Source organism: Hippoglossus stenolepis, chromosome 18, assembly GCF_022539355.2.
Source record: "Hippoglossus stenolepis isolate QCI-W04-F060 chromosome 18, HSTE1.2, whole genome shotgun sequence".
Taxonomy (NCBI): Eukaryota; Metazoa; Chordata; class Actinopteri; order Pleuronectiformes; family Pleuronectidae; genus Hippoglossus; species Hippoglossus stenolepis.
Window position 1 is genome coordinate 7936028 of NC_061500.1, and position 15959 is coordinate 7951986.

Below are 15959 nucleotides of genomic sequence, written 5' to 3' on the forward strand. Positions count from 1 at the left end.
TAGATTGACAGATAATTGTGGAATCGGACCAATGATTGAAACATCGATCTAAACCGGTTTGTGGCCTCGTGCATATCCTGTAATTATCTGGATTATCTATTGTTAAATGACTCAATTTTATTTCATCATTGTAGATTTTAATGAGCATCAATTTGTCATAATTGTGGCATGGATGTTTGTGTAGCTATCTGTTTTTTCTTTCCTTCATTACCTAAATATGCTTCTCCTTATTGTGTGTTTGCAGAATTTATTTCTAAAGAATAAAATAACCTATATTTAGTTTTTGAAAAATAAGATCTGAAATCACGAATGGGATTTTAAAAGCATGGGAGCAAATGAGTACACCATAACAAATCTATACATTGGAATTTGAACAAATATATAAAATTTAATTAATTAAATTAATTTTAAAGCAATTGGTTTTATTTTTCAATGAAGAAACTTGTGAACTTTTAACATAAACTCAACTCTGTCTAATATAAAAAAGCTCCACTTATACGTGCGTTCATTATTGCGTTATGCAGTCAGCAGCAGTTGGATATTTCCAGTAGCAAATAAATGGCAATCATATAACTAAATATATATTTTTCCCTCCTGGCAGCCGCTGTAAAAACCTGAGATATCAAACGTCCACCCGTAGAGTTTGAGTGTGAGTAAAGTTTCTGTCATAACTGGTCCAAACTGTGTCCACCCTTCTCACGCATACGGAGCCCTGTCCTCGCCCTCCCCCTTCTTTTTAACTATAAGGCACTGACTTCCAGCACAGCTCCGCACAGACAGACCCGGTTCTCCTTCTGTCGCGCTCTCGTCGTCTTCGCAGTCTCTCCCTCTCCTGCACCTATGAAAGCCTCGGGAGTAAAAGCTGCCAACCCTTCAATTTGATCCACTTCCTGTAGTCAGAGACTCCTTCCCAAAAGTGGAGAGGAGAGAGAGAGAGAGAGAAAGAGAGAGAGAGAGAGAGAGGGGAGACCAGGGGAGAGGAAGAAATCTTTCTGGTCTAAATAAGGCTCTCTGAGGAGCAGCAAGCAACTCCACGTCTCTGCAAAACTTCTGTGTTGTGTGTGTGAGCGGCGGTCCGAGCATTGCGTACAGCTCAGCAGTGTTTCACGTAGAGAAAAGCATTTTTGTTTTTGTTTTTTTTTGTCTTCTGCGTTAAACACCAAAAACGAGTCCCACCAGAATTCATGCACGGTACGGATGGTACGAGCTTTGACGCCCAGCATCGCCGACTCGTCCCCTGATTCCACGCACCGAGTTTGGAGCCACTGTACGGCGGCGTCACTCCAGGGGGTTCATGTACTGGAAAAATGAAGTTTTGTCCCCTCTCTCAGAGGGAAATAAGATTCTGTCCGACGGAATTCCCACGAAGCAGGTACCGACACTTTGGACACATACGTTTTAAAAGCTGCATCCCCGTGCGTAAAATGGCTCAAATTGGAGAGCTTTTACGCACCGTTTGGGCCTTAATGTTAAGTTAGAGCCGAGTGAGGTTTTTGTGGGTGTGACATGGTGATTTGAGTGTAACGCTGTAATAAGTGGCCTCGGTGATAAATCATTTCGATTCACCAAACTGTCTGTCTTCTCCCCTGCAGCTTATTGCATGCGCATCTTCGTGTGTGCGGATTTTTGTTTTGTCTCTTCTGTGATGTCGCAAGATTCACCGCTTGTCTGTGTGAGAGTGTGTGTGTGTGAGAGTGTGTGTGTGTGTGTGTGTGAGCTGCGATCAGCTGCACGCGCCAGCAGCCGTGAGAAGGCACGCGCCTCTCTCTCTCTCTCTCACACACCGGTATGAATAGCGTGATTTGCGGTCCGCGCGAGCCTCTCGAGCGCTGCCAATTGCGCCCGAGAAAGAATTAGATTTTAATTACAGCCATTAAAAATCAAATTTGCAATTCTTTGGGTGACCCGTTGCCTGTTTCTGATTGACAGATGAAATTGACACTCCGGGTCCCTCTTATCCACAAGCTATTTGTAATTACAGGTAGCCCCCCCACCACCACCACACACACACCCCTAACACCCCCTCCACTCTCGTGTCCTGGATTGCGAAGGAAATACTATTATTCTGAGAGGCATGGGTTAAGGGCTGCAGGGAACAAAATCAATCCAAATTGAAATAGCTTCATTAAATTGTGCCTTTTGTGGCGGGGGCCCCTTTTAGCAGGTTTTAACCGGGGTTTATTGTCAGGACGACTTTATATAGGAGCAGCCGTGAAGAGCTTGTCTGCAAATGTCTCCTGGGGGTCTCTCAGCTGAAGATGAGACGGGAGAAGTGATGAAGACTCACCGTGTGCTGCACGTTGTGTTGTAGGTGATCTCTGTCGAGCACCAGAGTACACCGGGAGCCTCGCGCTGCAGTGTGGAGTCCAAACACGCGACAATGGTGAGAGCTTTATGTCTGTTTATGATGTGAAATACCTTCAGTGCGCCTTTTACGCACAGTTTGGCCCGTGCGCACCCGTGGCATCTATAGCTAGGATCCATGCAAATATATACATTTCAATGTGTGGACTGTGATGAAAAATGGCGACATCCCCACGGTGTGTTACTGAGCTGTGCTGATGCCCTCTTGCAGTCTCAGTCGGACGCAGAATCGCAGCGGTCCAACATGGAGCGGGAGGACACGCGTTCGTCCCCGAGCACCCCGTCCACCCCCTCCGTGTGCTCGCCGATCTCCAGCATCAGCTCCGTGCCGTCCACCGGGAAGAACGTGTGCGCCAGCTGTGGTCAGGAGATCGTGGACAGATATCTGCTGAAGGTGAGAGGCCGAGAGGAACCTTCGACTCAAACAAGACCAAACCACACGATGTTTGATTCTTTTTTTTTACATTGGCACAAACAGGCAGTTAACATGTTGTGGAGCAGGAGGAAGTGGAGCAGGGTTTGATGAGGCCTGCTCAGTTTGTGCGCTGATGAATGAACAGAAAGCTCAACTAAAGGGTTTCTTACGGTTGGATTATGAGAATAAATAAACATTTGGCACAAATAAAACTACAAATTCTCCATAATAACATAACTACATTCTTTTCATTATTATTAATGCAGAATATTATTAAACTAGCCTTCATATATAGCTCTTAATTCAGTTGAAATTAGTGATATTATAATTATTTTGTGGCTGCAACAGGAACAAAAACAAACCAGATAACCAACTGAGTCCTTGTTTCTAAATGTGACTGATGTTATCTCGAGTGTTTAACAGTGGGAGACACAGTCCCAGCTACAGACGGTCTCCACGAGCCCGCAGACACAACATGGATGTTTTGGTTTTTTACTGTTTTACTGTCTCGCTGGTTCATGGGCCCTGGCGCGTGCCCTCGCGTGTGTCCAACCTTTACTCGCGCTCCAGTGTGTGTGTGTTCGTCAGGAAGTGTGAAGATCATTAGTCCATTATCTGAGTCTGTTTGGTTCTCAGTCTCAGAGACAGTTCAAACACCAAGACTCTTATTTTATTCAAATAATTCATTTTAGGAAGATAAAAAAAATAGTCTACATAAATCAATTCAAAGATAAAACTAAAAACATGATAATTAAAAATTAGAATTCATTATGTTGTGGTGTCGAGGTCCAGGCCTGATTGCACATTAGCTTTAATTCTATGATTCAATTTCTTTATACAATCGAAAATACTATGAAATTATTTTGGTTAATAATTTGTAAATTACGAATAAATAAATAAACTGGTAAAATAATGATGTGTAATCTTGCATAATGTGATACAATCTCTTGGATGCAGGATTTATTTATTTAAGCAAAAATTTTTTCTTTGTTAATTAACCCTGTTTTTCGGCCTGGAAGTCTCCCATACAGATGCTGTAAACGAATGTATGCATAAGTGAAATAATATAACGGTTATAAAATAGAATTGTTATAATAAGTGGTCGAAAGAACATATATTTAAATATTTAAAACCAAAGTTGCATTAATTCTCAGCCAGCTCACTGAGCAGAATAATAGTCATAAGATGCACTTTTAACAATTTAATATTCTAAAATTATTTGTATATGTTTACACTATCAAAGGCATTTTTTTTATAGTTTATTCTACATGGTAACATTTGTGATTTCTCGGCAATAATTAATAAATTGTTTTAATTTCCATGTTGGCTACAACAATAAGACTTTTCTGTAAAACTGCATTGGATAATTCCATCAGTCACTTTGACGGATTGGTCACTTTTTTTTTCACGTCTGATAACTATCCCTATTACTTTCTTTATTGCAAAAATAAATCCAAAAACGTCGTTGAGGCCTGAGGAAAATACATTGGCTGCGGATTGACATAATATGAATCTACTGCAAAAATAACCACGGTAATCTTGGGGTGTTAATAAAATGTGGAATATGATATAAACACATCTAAAGCAAAAAGACAGATCCATTTTAGATAATACAAAAGATGTGCATTGTATAAAATATCTTTATGAACCAGTCCCTAATATTTAGTGAATATTAAAACGAAACCGTCGTAGAAACATGAGAGAATCCCAGAGATTATTACATATTATTATAATCCTGTTATTGAGCATCACTGTAAAACATGTATATTTATATTAAAGTTGTATTATTATATCACTATGACAAAAACATTTTTTGGGGACTCCTCGGAAATTCGCTCTGTCACTTTCTACTGTCCTCATTGCAGCGATTTATCGTGTGTCTGTGTGTCTGTGTGTGTGTGTTTGTGCGTGTGTGTGTGTTTGTGCGTGTGTCTCCGTGCAGGTGAACAACCTGATCTGGCACGTGCGCTGTCTGGAGTGCTCGGTGTGCAGGACGTCTCTGCGTCAGCACAGCAGCTGCTACATCAAGAACAAAGAGATCTTCTGTAAAATGGATTATTTCAGGTAGGGTAAGTTTGTGACTCGTGTTTTCAAAATAATACCACTCTGACACACACGCACACACACATGCATCACACACACGGACACACGCACACACAGGGGGATGTGGGTTGCTTCATGTGTCCTTGTAAAGACCTTTTCAAAAACTGAAAGTCTGTGACAAAACAAAAGTCTTTACCTACAACGAACAGCTGAAAGATCCACAGCCTTGTTATGGCTATGGCCAAAACACACACACACACACACACACACACACACACACACACACACACACACACACACACACACACACACACACACACACACACACATAGAGAGAGAGAGGAGAGAGAGAGAGAGAGAGAGACAGAGAGAGAGGAAAATGACTTTAAACAGTTCAAAATGTAATTTCGTAATCGTCGGATTCAGACTTCATATTTTAAGCAGCGTAATAATATTTATAACAATATTAATTTAGATTATTTTAAAATTTTGTTTTATTTTTAACTCACACCCTCGTCACACGTTTTTCAGAGGGCCGCGTGAAACCAACGGAAACGATCTGTGATACTCTGAGTGCGTTTCTGCCTCAGTTCATTCACATGGAAACAAAATGTTAAAAGTGAAACGAAAACTCGTGCAACACAGTGAGAAATACTCGGTTCTAATCTACATTATGGAAACATCTAATTAATATACAACAGGTTATAACTATTTATCCAAACATGTAGCATATATAGTGTATATTACAAAATGCCACATCCATAGTAATAACTTTCAGAGAATCTAACAAATCAAAATCAAACAAAGCAAAAATGAATTAGCTCCTCATAGCTGCTCACTCATATACATTTACTACAGGAACATACAGGCTGCTGGGGAAAAATCTATTAAACGTATACTCTTCATGTTTTTATACATTTTTCATGGAAGCTATAGGGAAAGAAAAAGAAGAGAGTGATACAGACACACTTGTAAATACACTTGTGGAAGATTGTAGAAGGAAATGTTGCTGGTTTATCATCATGGAAATGTGCGTGTGTGTGTGGAGAGAGAGAGAGACCATGTTGAACTGCTCTATTTCAAGCACGTATTTACCATCATTTACTTGCAGCAGAGAAGGAATATGTCTCAATTGACCTGTGTCTTTGTAGATTTGATATTTTCCACTTTTGAATCATGTGCGTGTGGATTCAGGTTCTGTGCCTCCGAATCGGAAAAGTGCACGGCAGATATGAAAATGTGCATTAATGTGTGTGTGTGGTATCTGAGGTTAAATGGGGTTCACACACCATCGCAATTCTGTTCAGTAGCCTGGAGCTGGTGTGTATGGACACACATGCCTGTTTGTGCTTATCAGTGTGTGTGTGTGTGTGTGTGTGTGTGTGTGTGTGTGTGTGTGTGTGTGTGTGTGTGTGTGTGTGTGTGTGTGTGTGTGTGTGTGTGTGTGTCTCTGAACTGTGTGCAAGCTTTGGTGTTTGTCTGATCAAAACATGACACCAGACCAACACTCTGAGGTTTATAATCACCAGCAATTAGTCGCCCCCCACCCCAGACCCCTCAGGCCTCCAGATCAGCAATTAGATTGCCCCCGAGTGCCTGGTCAGCATGCTCCTGATCTGAATGTGACTCCTGTACACACACACACACACACACACACACACACACACACACACACACACACACACACACACACACACACACACACACACAAATATGAACATTTACATACATATATTAGCAAGAATATTACACATTGCCTCCTTTTACAGCTCAAAACACACGTACACACACACACAGCCACACAAACACACACTGAGATCTCTGTTTATTTATGCTTGTCCAGTAGCTGCCAATCATTCTGCTCATTTTCTCCTCCCCAACATTTTAGTTTTTGCTCGGCCACATCATAATAATATTTTACCTGATTCGTCTCCATTTAAAAGCTCTTTTATCGTTTACCCGTCACACAGCTCGACTCTGCTTTCTGAACCGTGAGCCGTGATTAAACACACACTTTAAATATGTCAGGGCTTTAGCTCTCCAGAAATAGTAATGCAGCCGTCAGTCACATGTTATATTCTCACCAGGAAGGGACGTGAAGTACAGTCATTTAGATTCAGAGCATGTCTGAATGTGGAAGCATTAAATGTTTTCACTGCAGTTATGCTGCCCCATTAGCATAAGGATCTGAATTTCACCATGAATATATTGTATATTAAAGACACTGAAGATTGAACAGAGTCATATAGAGCAGAATCTGTTTGACAAAGGTTTTACAATATTAAATTATAGTAATTAACAACATTAACAACCTAGTGAGCCACGGCTAGCCTTATAGCTAAAGCTTATTTTCCTTTAATTGTAAAATCAATTTGAATAATCCTCAGTGAGCTTGTTTTATCACATAAATAATACAGCACTTTAATCATAATGGAAAATAAAGATAAAAGAGTACCACTCGGAAAATATTTAAATCTACAGATTAATGTGTTGATTTGTTCAAATGAGCAAGAAAGCAAATTTTGTTTGCAGACACTCGGGAGTAAATTAAGATTTTATATATTTATATCATTTACACAGCTCGACAACGTCACCTTCAAACTTCAAATCTTTTTCTCATTCTCCCCTGTCTCTCTTCTCTTGCTGTGTAAAGCAGTGTAGCCGTGTGCTTAGTTGCTTTTTGTTAATTCCCTGATTAACGGTATGAAGTTGTCATTTATCAGTTTTCATCAACCTTTCAGTGGAACAACACTCTGCAGTGCACTGGGACTGTGACTCCATGCAAAGTGATACCACATTTGGTTTGACAGTCTGTATATTCTGCAGATCAAATAATTAAACATTTTTCATGTGCTGCATCCTCTGCTCCGTGTGGTTACAAAATGTGAACAAAACTCCTCATTTGCATAACAATATTTGCCAGTTTTGATTGGATTTCGCTGGAAGAAAAATGAGAAATGATTTAAAAAAAACTCTTGCAGTAACAGCGGAGCCTCGCTGCGGGGCCGGGTGTCTGCACACTGCTTACTTCTGTAAATATAAACTCTAATCTGGGTTTAGGCCAGATTCTAACGAGGCTAAACACCGGTGCGAGTCCAGATCCTCTGGGCTGCCTTCAAACCTCTGGAGATATTTCCTCATCTGTGTCAGCCTCTCATCTGGCTTTGGACTGACAGCTGCTTTAATGGGGCGTAATAGCAGGAAATCAGAGTGGGTTTCCCTCCATATACCTGTGTGTGTGTGTGTGTGTGAGAGAGAGAGAGAGAGAGAGAGAAAGGGGGGTGCATTTCGGTATAGGGGGTGCAGGACAGAGCCCGCACTGTGCCTCTGGAGCCCATGTCAGGCCTCAGGGGCTGGCCGACGCACACACACGTACACACACACACATACACACACGCTCACATGCACACACACACACACGCTAACCATTTCTTTATCAGCCTCCTCCCCTGAACACCCACCCCTCGCCTCCCTACACGCCCCCCCCCCCTCCCACGGCTCGCTCTCCGTAGAAACCTCATCCTTGTCCGTGAGCTGCAGGCCACACAGGAAGTTGCATTGCTGCACTAATCAGGGGCACCCTGGGATACCGACACTGTAACCAGAGTCCATGTATGCAGGGAACTTTGTGGGTGAGATGTGTGCACGTGTGCATGTGTGCATGTGTACGGGCCTCTTTAGTGAGTGTGTGTGTGTGTGTGTGTGTGTGTGTGCATTGTAGTAGTAATTATTCATCAGCCTACCTCTGGTTAGCTGATTAGGTCTCCATAGCAACAAAGACGTGTACAGAGACGGAGTACGTTTTTATTAAAAGCTGAATGATTCAAAATTATAATAAGACATCTGTCACGCAGTTCTACACATTTAAATAAAGACTGAGCAGTTTCAGCATTTATTTTATGGTGAAAAGAAGAATGGATATTAAAGAGAAAAAAAAACGCCTGTTACTCCATTTTAACCAGCTCAAAGAACGGAGAGTAAAAATGTCAAGGTGTCTTTCAGTCAGGGTTAATATTCCAAAGCCTGATAATATGTTGAATCTGTGAAAAGAGGTTGTCTGCGAGGTATTAAGCTCACGTTCCTCCTGTCTTAGATTTCCACACTGCAGGCCCAACGTGAACCTCGCGCCCTAAAACCGCACAGTCGAGCAAGAACTCTCCCGGGACAAATCTAATAGAGATTAGTGTATTCTCACAGCACATCAGGAATAATCCAAAAAACATGTACCTCCTCAAGCCCCTCTTTCAGCAGCAGGTGAATTATTCTGAAAAAAAACCAAAACAACCAGTAAAGATTAGACCAAAGAAGGGGAGCAAATAGGAGAGGACTGGGGTAAAAGAGAGTTTTGCGGTGTGGGATTTTCCCTCTTGTGAGTGATATAGGGGCCATGGGGATTGACGTTGCTCCAAAATAAACACCAGGTTTTTTGGTACAAAGACAAAACGAGATAAAAAAAAAAGAGACATAGAAGACAGAGGGAGGGGTTGGAGGAGATGAAGATGGAGGAAGAGGTTAAAACGAGGGATGATTTGCAGCTTTTCTGGGTTCTGTCTCGGAGCATGAAACTGACAAGCTGTCGTGCCGGATTAGCCGCAACGTTCCACAATGTTTTCCTCTTTGCTGTAGGAACAGGCCGGAATTCTCCATTACAATATGAAATGATACGTACGCGCTTGTACAGGAAGCCAGGGAGTCGATTGGTCTCCGGAGCGGCTTCATTGGGTTTCCAGAGGTTTTTTTATTTGGTCAAGTTGCACGTCGCTGTGACGGCCGATCTCTGCGGCGGCAAATTTCATTCCAAGGTCACTGCGAAGACTTTTCTGTCGCGTGGCTCTGATGCTAAACTGAATTTGATGATCTGCTTTCATGTGGACGTTGTTGCACTAATTCAAAGTAGATTATCGAACCCTCTCAGACAGATATGAGGCAGATCCCATAAACAGTCTGATCTATAAATATTCTCTACCATCCTACATGGAGACGCCACTTCTGGCCAACGAGCTCATGTACATAAGGGGGCGACTGGGCTTGTGAGATGTCAGGGCTATAGTGCGCTTTGATTCCAGATAGAGTGGAGCTGAGTGCACTGATGAGCTGCCAAACCCACTCTCTTGGCAGCCCCCATGCTCTCCTGCAGCCCCGTCATCCTGCTCTCTCCCTTGCCATCCACGCTCTTTACTCTGCTGTCCCCCCTCAGCGGCGCAGCTCTCTGCCTCGCCTCTCATCCTGATGCCCCAGCCCTCGTCTGCTTCACAGCTTTCCAGTTCGAGCTCGTGTTTGTGAAGCTGTGAGTTTTCTCTTTGGCTTGTGTCCGAAAATGCTAGTCCACTGTACAGTGAGTTCGCCATTTTGTATTTGCGTCCGGATGTAGTGCACAAGCGATGGTCACTAAGCGAGTAATATACCATCATGCATTGCGCTCGCGGTGGAGAGACGAGTATCGCAGCACAAACTGTCGCAAGCAAGTTTATTTCTACTTTCAAAGATGGTCATTCAGTATGTTTATTTAACCTTAATGTATTAATACTAAGTGTAAAGTAAACATTTTAAAAGGATTGTGGGATTTTCCACCGGCCGATGTTATTGTTGGAGTAGTGTCCGAAGTGGGTGATTTTCGGACACATCTCTGCTGAAACGTGGTCGTACATAGAAGAAATAGTTTCACGTATTAGTACAAAATGTCAGAAATATCGAGGGATTAAATCTTGATTTCTGGGTCAGAGCGTGCGCATGAACATTTGAGGAATCTGAGCCAGTTGTAAACTCTAATGTTGGCTGCGCAGTTTGTCATAATGTGCCTGTTTATGCCTCTGGGCCTCAGTTTAACTCCTGAGGTAGCACTTTCTCTCCGACAGCTTTCTCAAACCCTGCCTCCTTCACCAGAATTGGCAGCAGCCGGCACCAACAATGGCTCTTCGCCTGTAACCATAAAGCGATTCACTAAACCCACAATGAGCTCACGAGGCTCAACTGAGGAGTTTGATCACATCAGATTCTTGGTACGATGTGTCAGTTGCATTAAGGTATTTAGATATCAGTGTGTCTCTGTAGAAAATATCAGGATTTTACTTATTTTTAATAAATCCAATTGACAAAACCCAAAGCTGACAAAGTCGTCTGCGTGGACATAGAAAGTAGAAATCTGCAGTGTTGTCATTACGATGAACAAACACTGCAGTTAATTTATATGTCCACTGTCCTTAGAGCACTGTGTATTAATCCACAGCTGAAAATACACTCACATTTGAGTAATGTTTAAAGACGAAAAACTTAATAACTAGAAATGAATCTGCTTATTTTATTTATTATTTATCTAACCATTTTTTTAAGACTTACAAGTTAAATAGATTAAAAATGGTCAAGGCCACAGACAAGGAGGAAAGTTGAAAATATTCTGAGAGGAGATCTTTTTTTTTTTTAGTACTTTAGGGTTATGTTTTCAGAATAAAATGTTCTTCCACCTTAACTCTGAAAGGACTTGAAAGTCAGTGTATTTAAATGTGTTCGGCCCTTTTGCTCTTTAATCCTTGAATTTGTCACATTCTCTCTTCAGTCATATTTAAAGCAATTCACGTATTTGTAGTTTCTATCCGACTCTTTCCCTTGCGTTTGTAACTTTCTCCTCATTTATCTCACATCTTCTCCCCCCTGTGTGCCCCTCAACCTCCCCCACGACCCCCCCACCCCACCCCCCACCCAACCAGAACAGTAAGTCAGGTGGTTTAAGTTTATGCCGCCTGATCTCACTGTTGCTATCAGTTACAGCGGGGCGATCTAGAGTGATGTCATCCAAGTCTTTCTTCGTCTTCCGCTGTGTGTAAAACCACCCCTGCTTACATGTGCTGGTTTGTTCCCTGTTGTGTGTGTGTGTGTGTGTGTGTGTCTGTGTGTGTGTGTGTGTGTGTGTGTGTGTGTGTGTGTGTGTGTGTGTGTGTGTGTGTTTGTGTGGGAGCATGTGTATATGTCAGGGTCTTCATGCATCAGCCAGGAAATTGCAGGTGTTGGTTTGTTTGCATTCAAGGCTCGGCTTGCAGCCGCAGTCAGGAGTCTTTTCTGAAGGCCACATCCTCCTCCGAGGTTTTCTCCCTCCAAGCCTCTCGAGTTCTGCCAAAAACTCCAGGCTCGAAAACACTCATTTTAAAAGTTCAGCTTTCCCAAAATATTGTCGGAGAGAAGGACGCCTGTTCATGTTTAATTCTATGTGTGCACTGTCTGGAAACGGCCCTGAGATAAGATTCAAAATAATCATCAACTGCTGCAGTTTTCTCTCCCGAAATGTTGCTTTCACTCCACTTATCATCCCTCGTTGTGCTTCTCTCTGCTGCCTCTCCTCTTCCCTCCCTCACAGTAGGTTCGGTACTAAGTGTGCCCGCTGTGGGCGGCAGATCTTCGCCAGCGACTGGGTGCGGCGCGCCAGGGGAAACGCATACCACTTGGCGTGTTTTGCCTGCTTCTCGTGTAAGAGGCAGCTGTCCACGGGAGAGGAGTTTGGCTTGGTGGAGGAGAAGGTCCTGTGCCGGATCCACTACGACACCATGGTGGAGAACCTCAAACGAGCGGCTGAGAGTGGTGAGTAGTGGTTCTGGGAACGCGTACAGCAATTCTTCTCGGTGGTCGTCCAGATGTTTGCTCAAAAGACTCCTCCCCAAACAGGAATGAATCCAGACATAATCACTAAGTAATTTAATTCTATAATGTCTTATTTCTCACATTAAGTAACGTTAATATTTATATTACTGTGCTTAGTCTGTTTATTCCCGATTTCTCAGTGGTTCTCATGGATTCCCACAGGAATAGTAGGTCAATGTTAGACTCTGTTTCCCAAATTAGGCAAAAAATATTGTCCTCTGACGATACAACATCTCGGCATTTTAAATATGCTTTCTGTGGCTGCTCCACATTAACATACATCACCTCTGACCAGTATCTCACATGTCCGCCATTGTGTTTTCCAGGCAACGGCATCACGTTAGAAGGAGCTGTCCCCACAGAACAAGACAGTCAACCCAAACCGGCCAAACGGGCACGGACATCCTTCACTGCAGAACAGCTACAGGTCAGACACAATACAGAGACTAAAACAAATGTGTTTCTGATTCTATTTGCATCGTATTTAATTTCGGCTTGATTTGATGCTAGCGTTTTGTCTCCACGTGCAGATCATGCAGGCTCAGTTTGCCCAGGACAACAACCCAGACGCCCAGACGCTACAGAAACTAGCCGACATGACCGGCCTGAGCAGGAGAGTTATACAGGTCAGTACACACGTCCACAATAGTTTGCCTGGAGCTTAATGTATTGCAATAGAATAATACAGCAGCAACAATGGATAAAATGAGAAAAGGTCAAATTATGTTAAAGCATGGAATTAAACATTTATATTAATATATTGACACAGCTTTCCCTGTCATTTATGAACTTAGAAAAACGTACCTTCAAAATAAAACAACTTTATTTTATGAAAAAAAAATATAGCTACATGATGTCTGGTTACATTGCGTCTTCATAGGTGTGGTTTCAAAACTGCAGAGCAAGACACAAAAAGCACACGCCCCAGCACAGTGGGGTTCCACAAGGTCATCCCCAGTCCAGAATACCCTCGTCCCTGTCTGATGAGCTGCATTACTCGCCCTTCGGCAGTCCTGAGCGGGCGCGCATGGTGGCCCTCCATGGGTACATCGACAGTGAGTTGTGCTTTTGCCTTTTGTGATAAACAGATGCATTACTTTTACGATTTCAGCTTTTTATTTGTTGACTATTTGTGTTTTCTCAGAGTAACTTTCCTTTATTTGGCCCATTTTTTAATCCTATTGTTTGTGTTTTTCTTCAGGTCATCCCTTCTCTGTCCTGACCTCTCAGAGCCTCCCTCACCAGGCCATGTCGCTGCCCCAGCTTCCCCTCAGCCGCTAGCACTCCACCGTGACCCTCCTGACCTCTGACCTCCAGACCCCAACCCTCCATCTCGCCATCAGCGTCCTCTGCTGACCCGGAGGTCAAGCTTGGAGAAAAGACAAATCTTACACGCCGGAGCCCCGCCCACTCGGACACAGAAGAGGAAAGCTGAAAAGCGTCTTTTTTTTTGTCTCTCTGGGGGACAGGAATATCCCACCTGCGGCCAGTCGTCTGACAAAGCATTTATCCTCAGCAGGAACTCACAGACTAAATGGTTTACGCCACCAAAAGGACCCAGTTTGCTTCAAGTGTACAGCGTCCTCCACTCTGCTCATCCACCCTCCGACTGGAAGGTGGAGGGAGTTTTTGAAAGGATGAGACTGATCAGGGAAGCAGGACTGATGTCTCTTAAACGAGAGTCAGAATATTGAAGAAAAACAAAGAGAAAGGGGAAATTTAAGGCGGAACTGTCATTGTGGCCCGAGGCCGACCACAAATCGAGGTAAGACTCCTCCCTCTTTTCTCTCTCTCGAGCAGCCATGAAGGAGAAACGTTTAATAAAATATCTTCACTGTTGAAATATTTCTTTTAGGAATGACATTGTGATTCTGCATCTCAAAAAACTGACACTTCCCAGCTTCATTTTTGTTAAAGAATGAAAATATTGTGTGCCTTATCTTTACCACCATTAAAACTAAACTGTAGTTGTTTACAGCGGTAATATTCTAGCCTGTAATAAGATTTGGCCTTGTATTAATTTTAAATCTTCCATTGGTTGAAAATCATAAATCTATTGCAGCATGCTGACTGCTTATAATGAAGGAAAACCACAAAGCACAATATGTTGGGTTGTGTGTTGTTAAATTATTACTGTAATATTAAAATCAGGAACAAACAGAATTTAAGCCACAATGCTGTTGCTTCTCTTCAAACTGACATAGAAGCAAAGGGAAGTCTGACATGAGCAGAAGAGTCACACTACACATTCCTGCAAAATCTAATATGTTAAAAGTTACATATTTTCATATTTCAGGTGTATTGTCACTAATTTATGATTTTTTTTTTAATTGTTCGTTCAGCCTCTGTGTGCATGTGTCTTTCGTTCAAAGGAGGGAAATGGAGTATTGGTACAAAATGGACAGTAGAAAACAGACTGGGTTGTACATAGCTGTGAGTGTGCGTGTGTGTGTGTGTGTGTGCGTGTGTGTGTGCGTGTGTGTGTGTCGGCAGGGGGAGAGAGAGTGTGCATCTGTATTTTAGTGCCATGACCAATGTGTGAAGAACAGGATCCAACAAGACCTCAATGTCCTTGTATTTATTGAGATGGTAAATCCCTGTAAAGCACTTTTTCCCTCTGAAAATGTTTTTGTTTTTGTTACAAAAAACAGGAAATGAAAAGAAACAAAAAGTTTATTTGATAGACTGTGCATCATAAATGTTTTGTGTACTAAATTGCAATAAAATAGAATGTGATACTTTTGTGGGTCATTTCTGAGCAGAAATTAGTGGAACAGTAATTCACTTTGGATGATTTTCCTGAACAACATGTTGATGAGAATCAGGTACAAGGATTATGAGGATTTTTCGAATGGCAAAAAACTAAATAAATTCAATACATAATGTATAAAGTGGTTGTATCTTCAATTTGTCTTTATATTATAGTATTATTATTATTATCATATTAATATGTGTATAATGTAATTTGAATGTGCCGGGTACATAATGGGAGAGATTTAAAAGTACTAACTTGTACGTTACTGTATTTAATTACTGATGCTATTTTCAATGTATAACTTAAGGTGGAGTTGTTAACGATGAGCTACATTCATACCAAAACATATCATCTACTAGAAACAGTTAATAGTTATTATATTTTAAAGAGTAGTTTGGTTTTGAAGGAATTTATGATGCAGACCTGTGTATTTTAATGTTACCTGCATATTAACAACACACATCTTCAATATTCCTTCATCTTCCTGCTTATATGACAACTCTGACAATGTCATACCTTTAGCACTAAAATTATTATTGGTATCACATGTTTCCATGGTGATATTTGGAATATGATCAATATCTGTGATGTAGGGACATTGTCAGCGTGTATGTGACGGATATCAGGGATCAAAATTGCATCAGAAATCAAAACTATCCCTTCACTTACTCCAGAGTTGATTTCTGTTTCAATCAAGTTAAATCTGACTTTTGTCCCTGTAGTGATTCACTGACAGGGAAATGACATGCAGCT

The 15959-nt window shown here is 41.9% G+C and overlaps 1 protein-coding gene across 2 annotated transcripts; it reads left to right on the forward strand.

The window, feature by feature from the left end:
* The first annotated feature begins 759 nt into the window (after positions 1-759).
* Positions 760-15189, forward strand: lhx6a (LIM homeobox 6a). 2 transcript variants are annotated; one of them, XR_007034983.1, is made up of 9 exons: positions 760-1372; positions 2312-2383; positions 2576-2758; positions 4722-4843; positions 12171-12391; positions 12778-12878; positions 12982-13077; positions 13352-13506; positions 13653-15189. XR_007034983.1 is itself a non-coding variant. In XM_035141693.2 (9 exons), the coding sequence occupies exons 1-9, from the start codon at positions 1295-1297 to the stop codon at positions 13730-13732; spliced, it is 1128 nt and encodes a 375-aa protein (XP_034997584.1). In that variant the 5' UTR covers positions 767-1294; the 3' UTR covers positions 13733-15189. The 2 variants fall into 2 exon arrangements, 1 of the variants encoding a protein (XP_034997584.1); XM_035141693.2 differs by having other exon boundaries at positions 767-1372; positions 13332-13506.
* Positions 15190-15959: the final 770 nt, after the last annotated feature.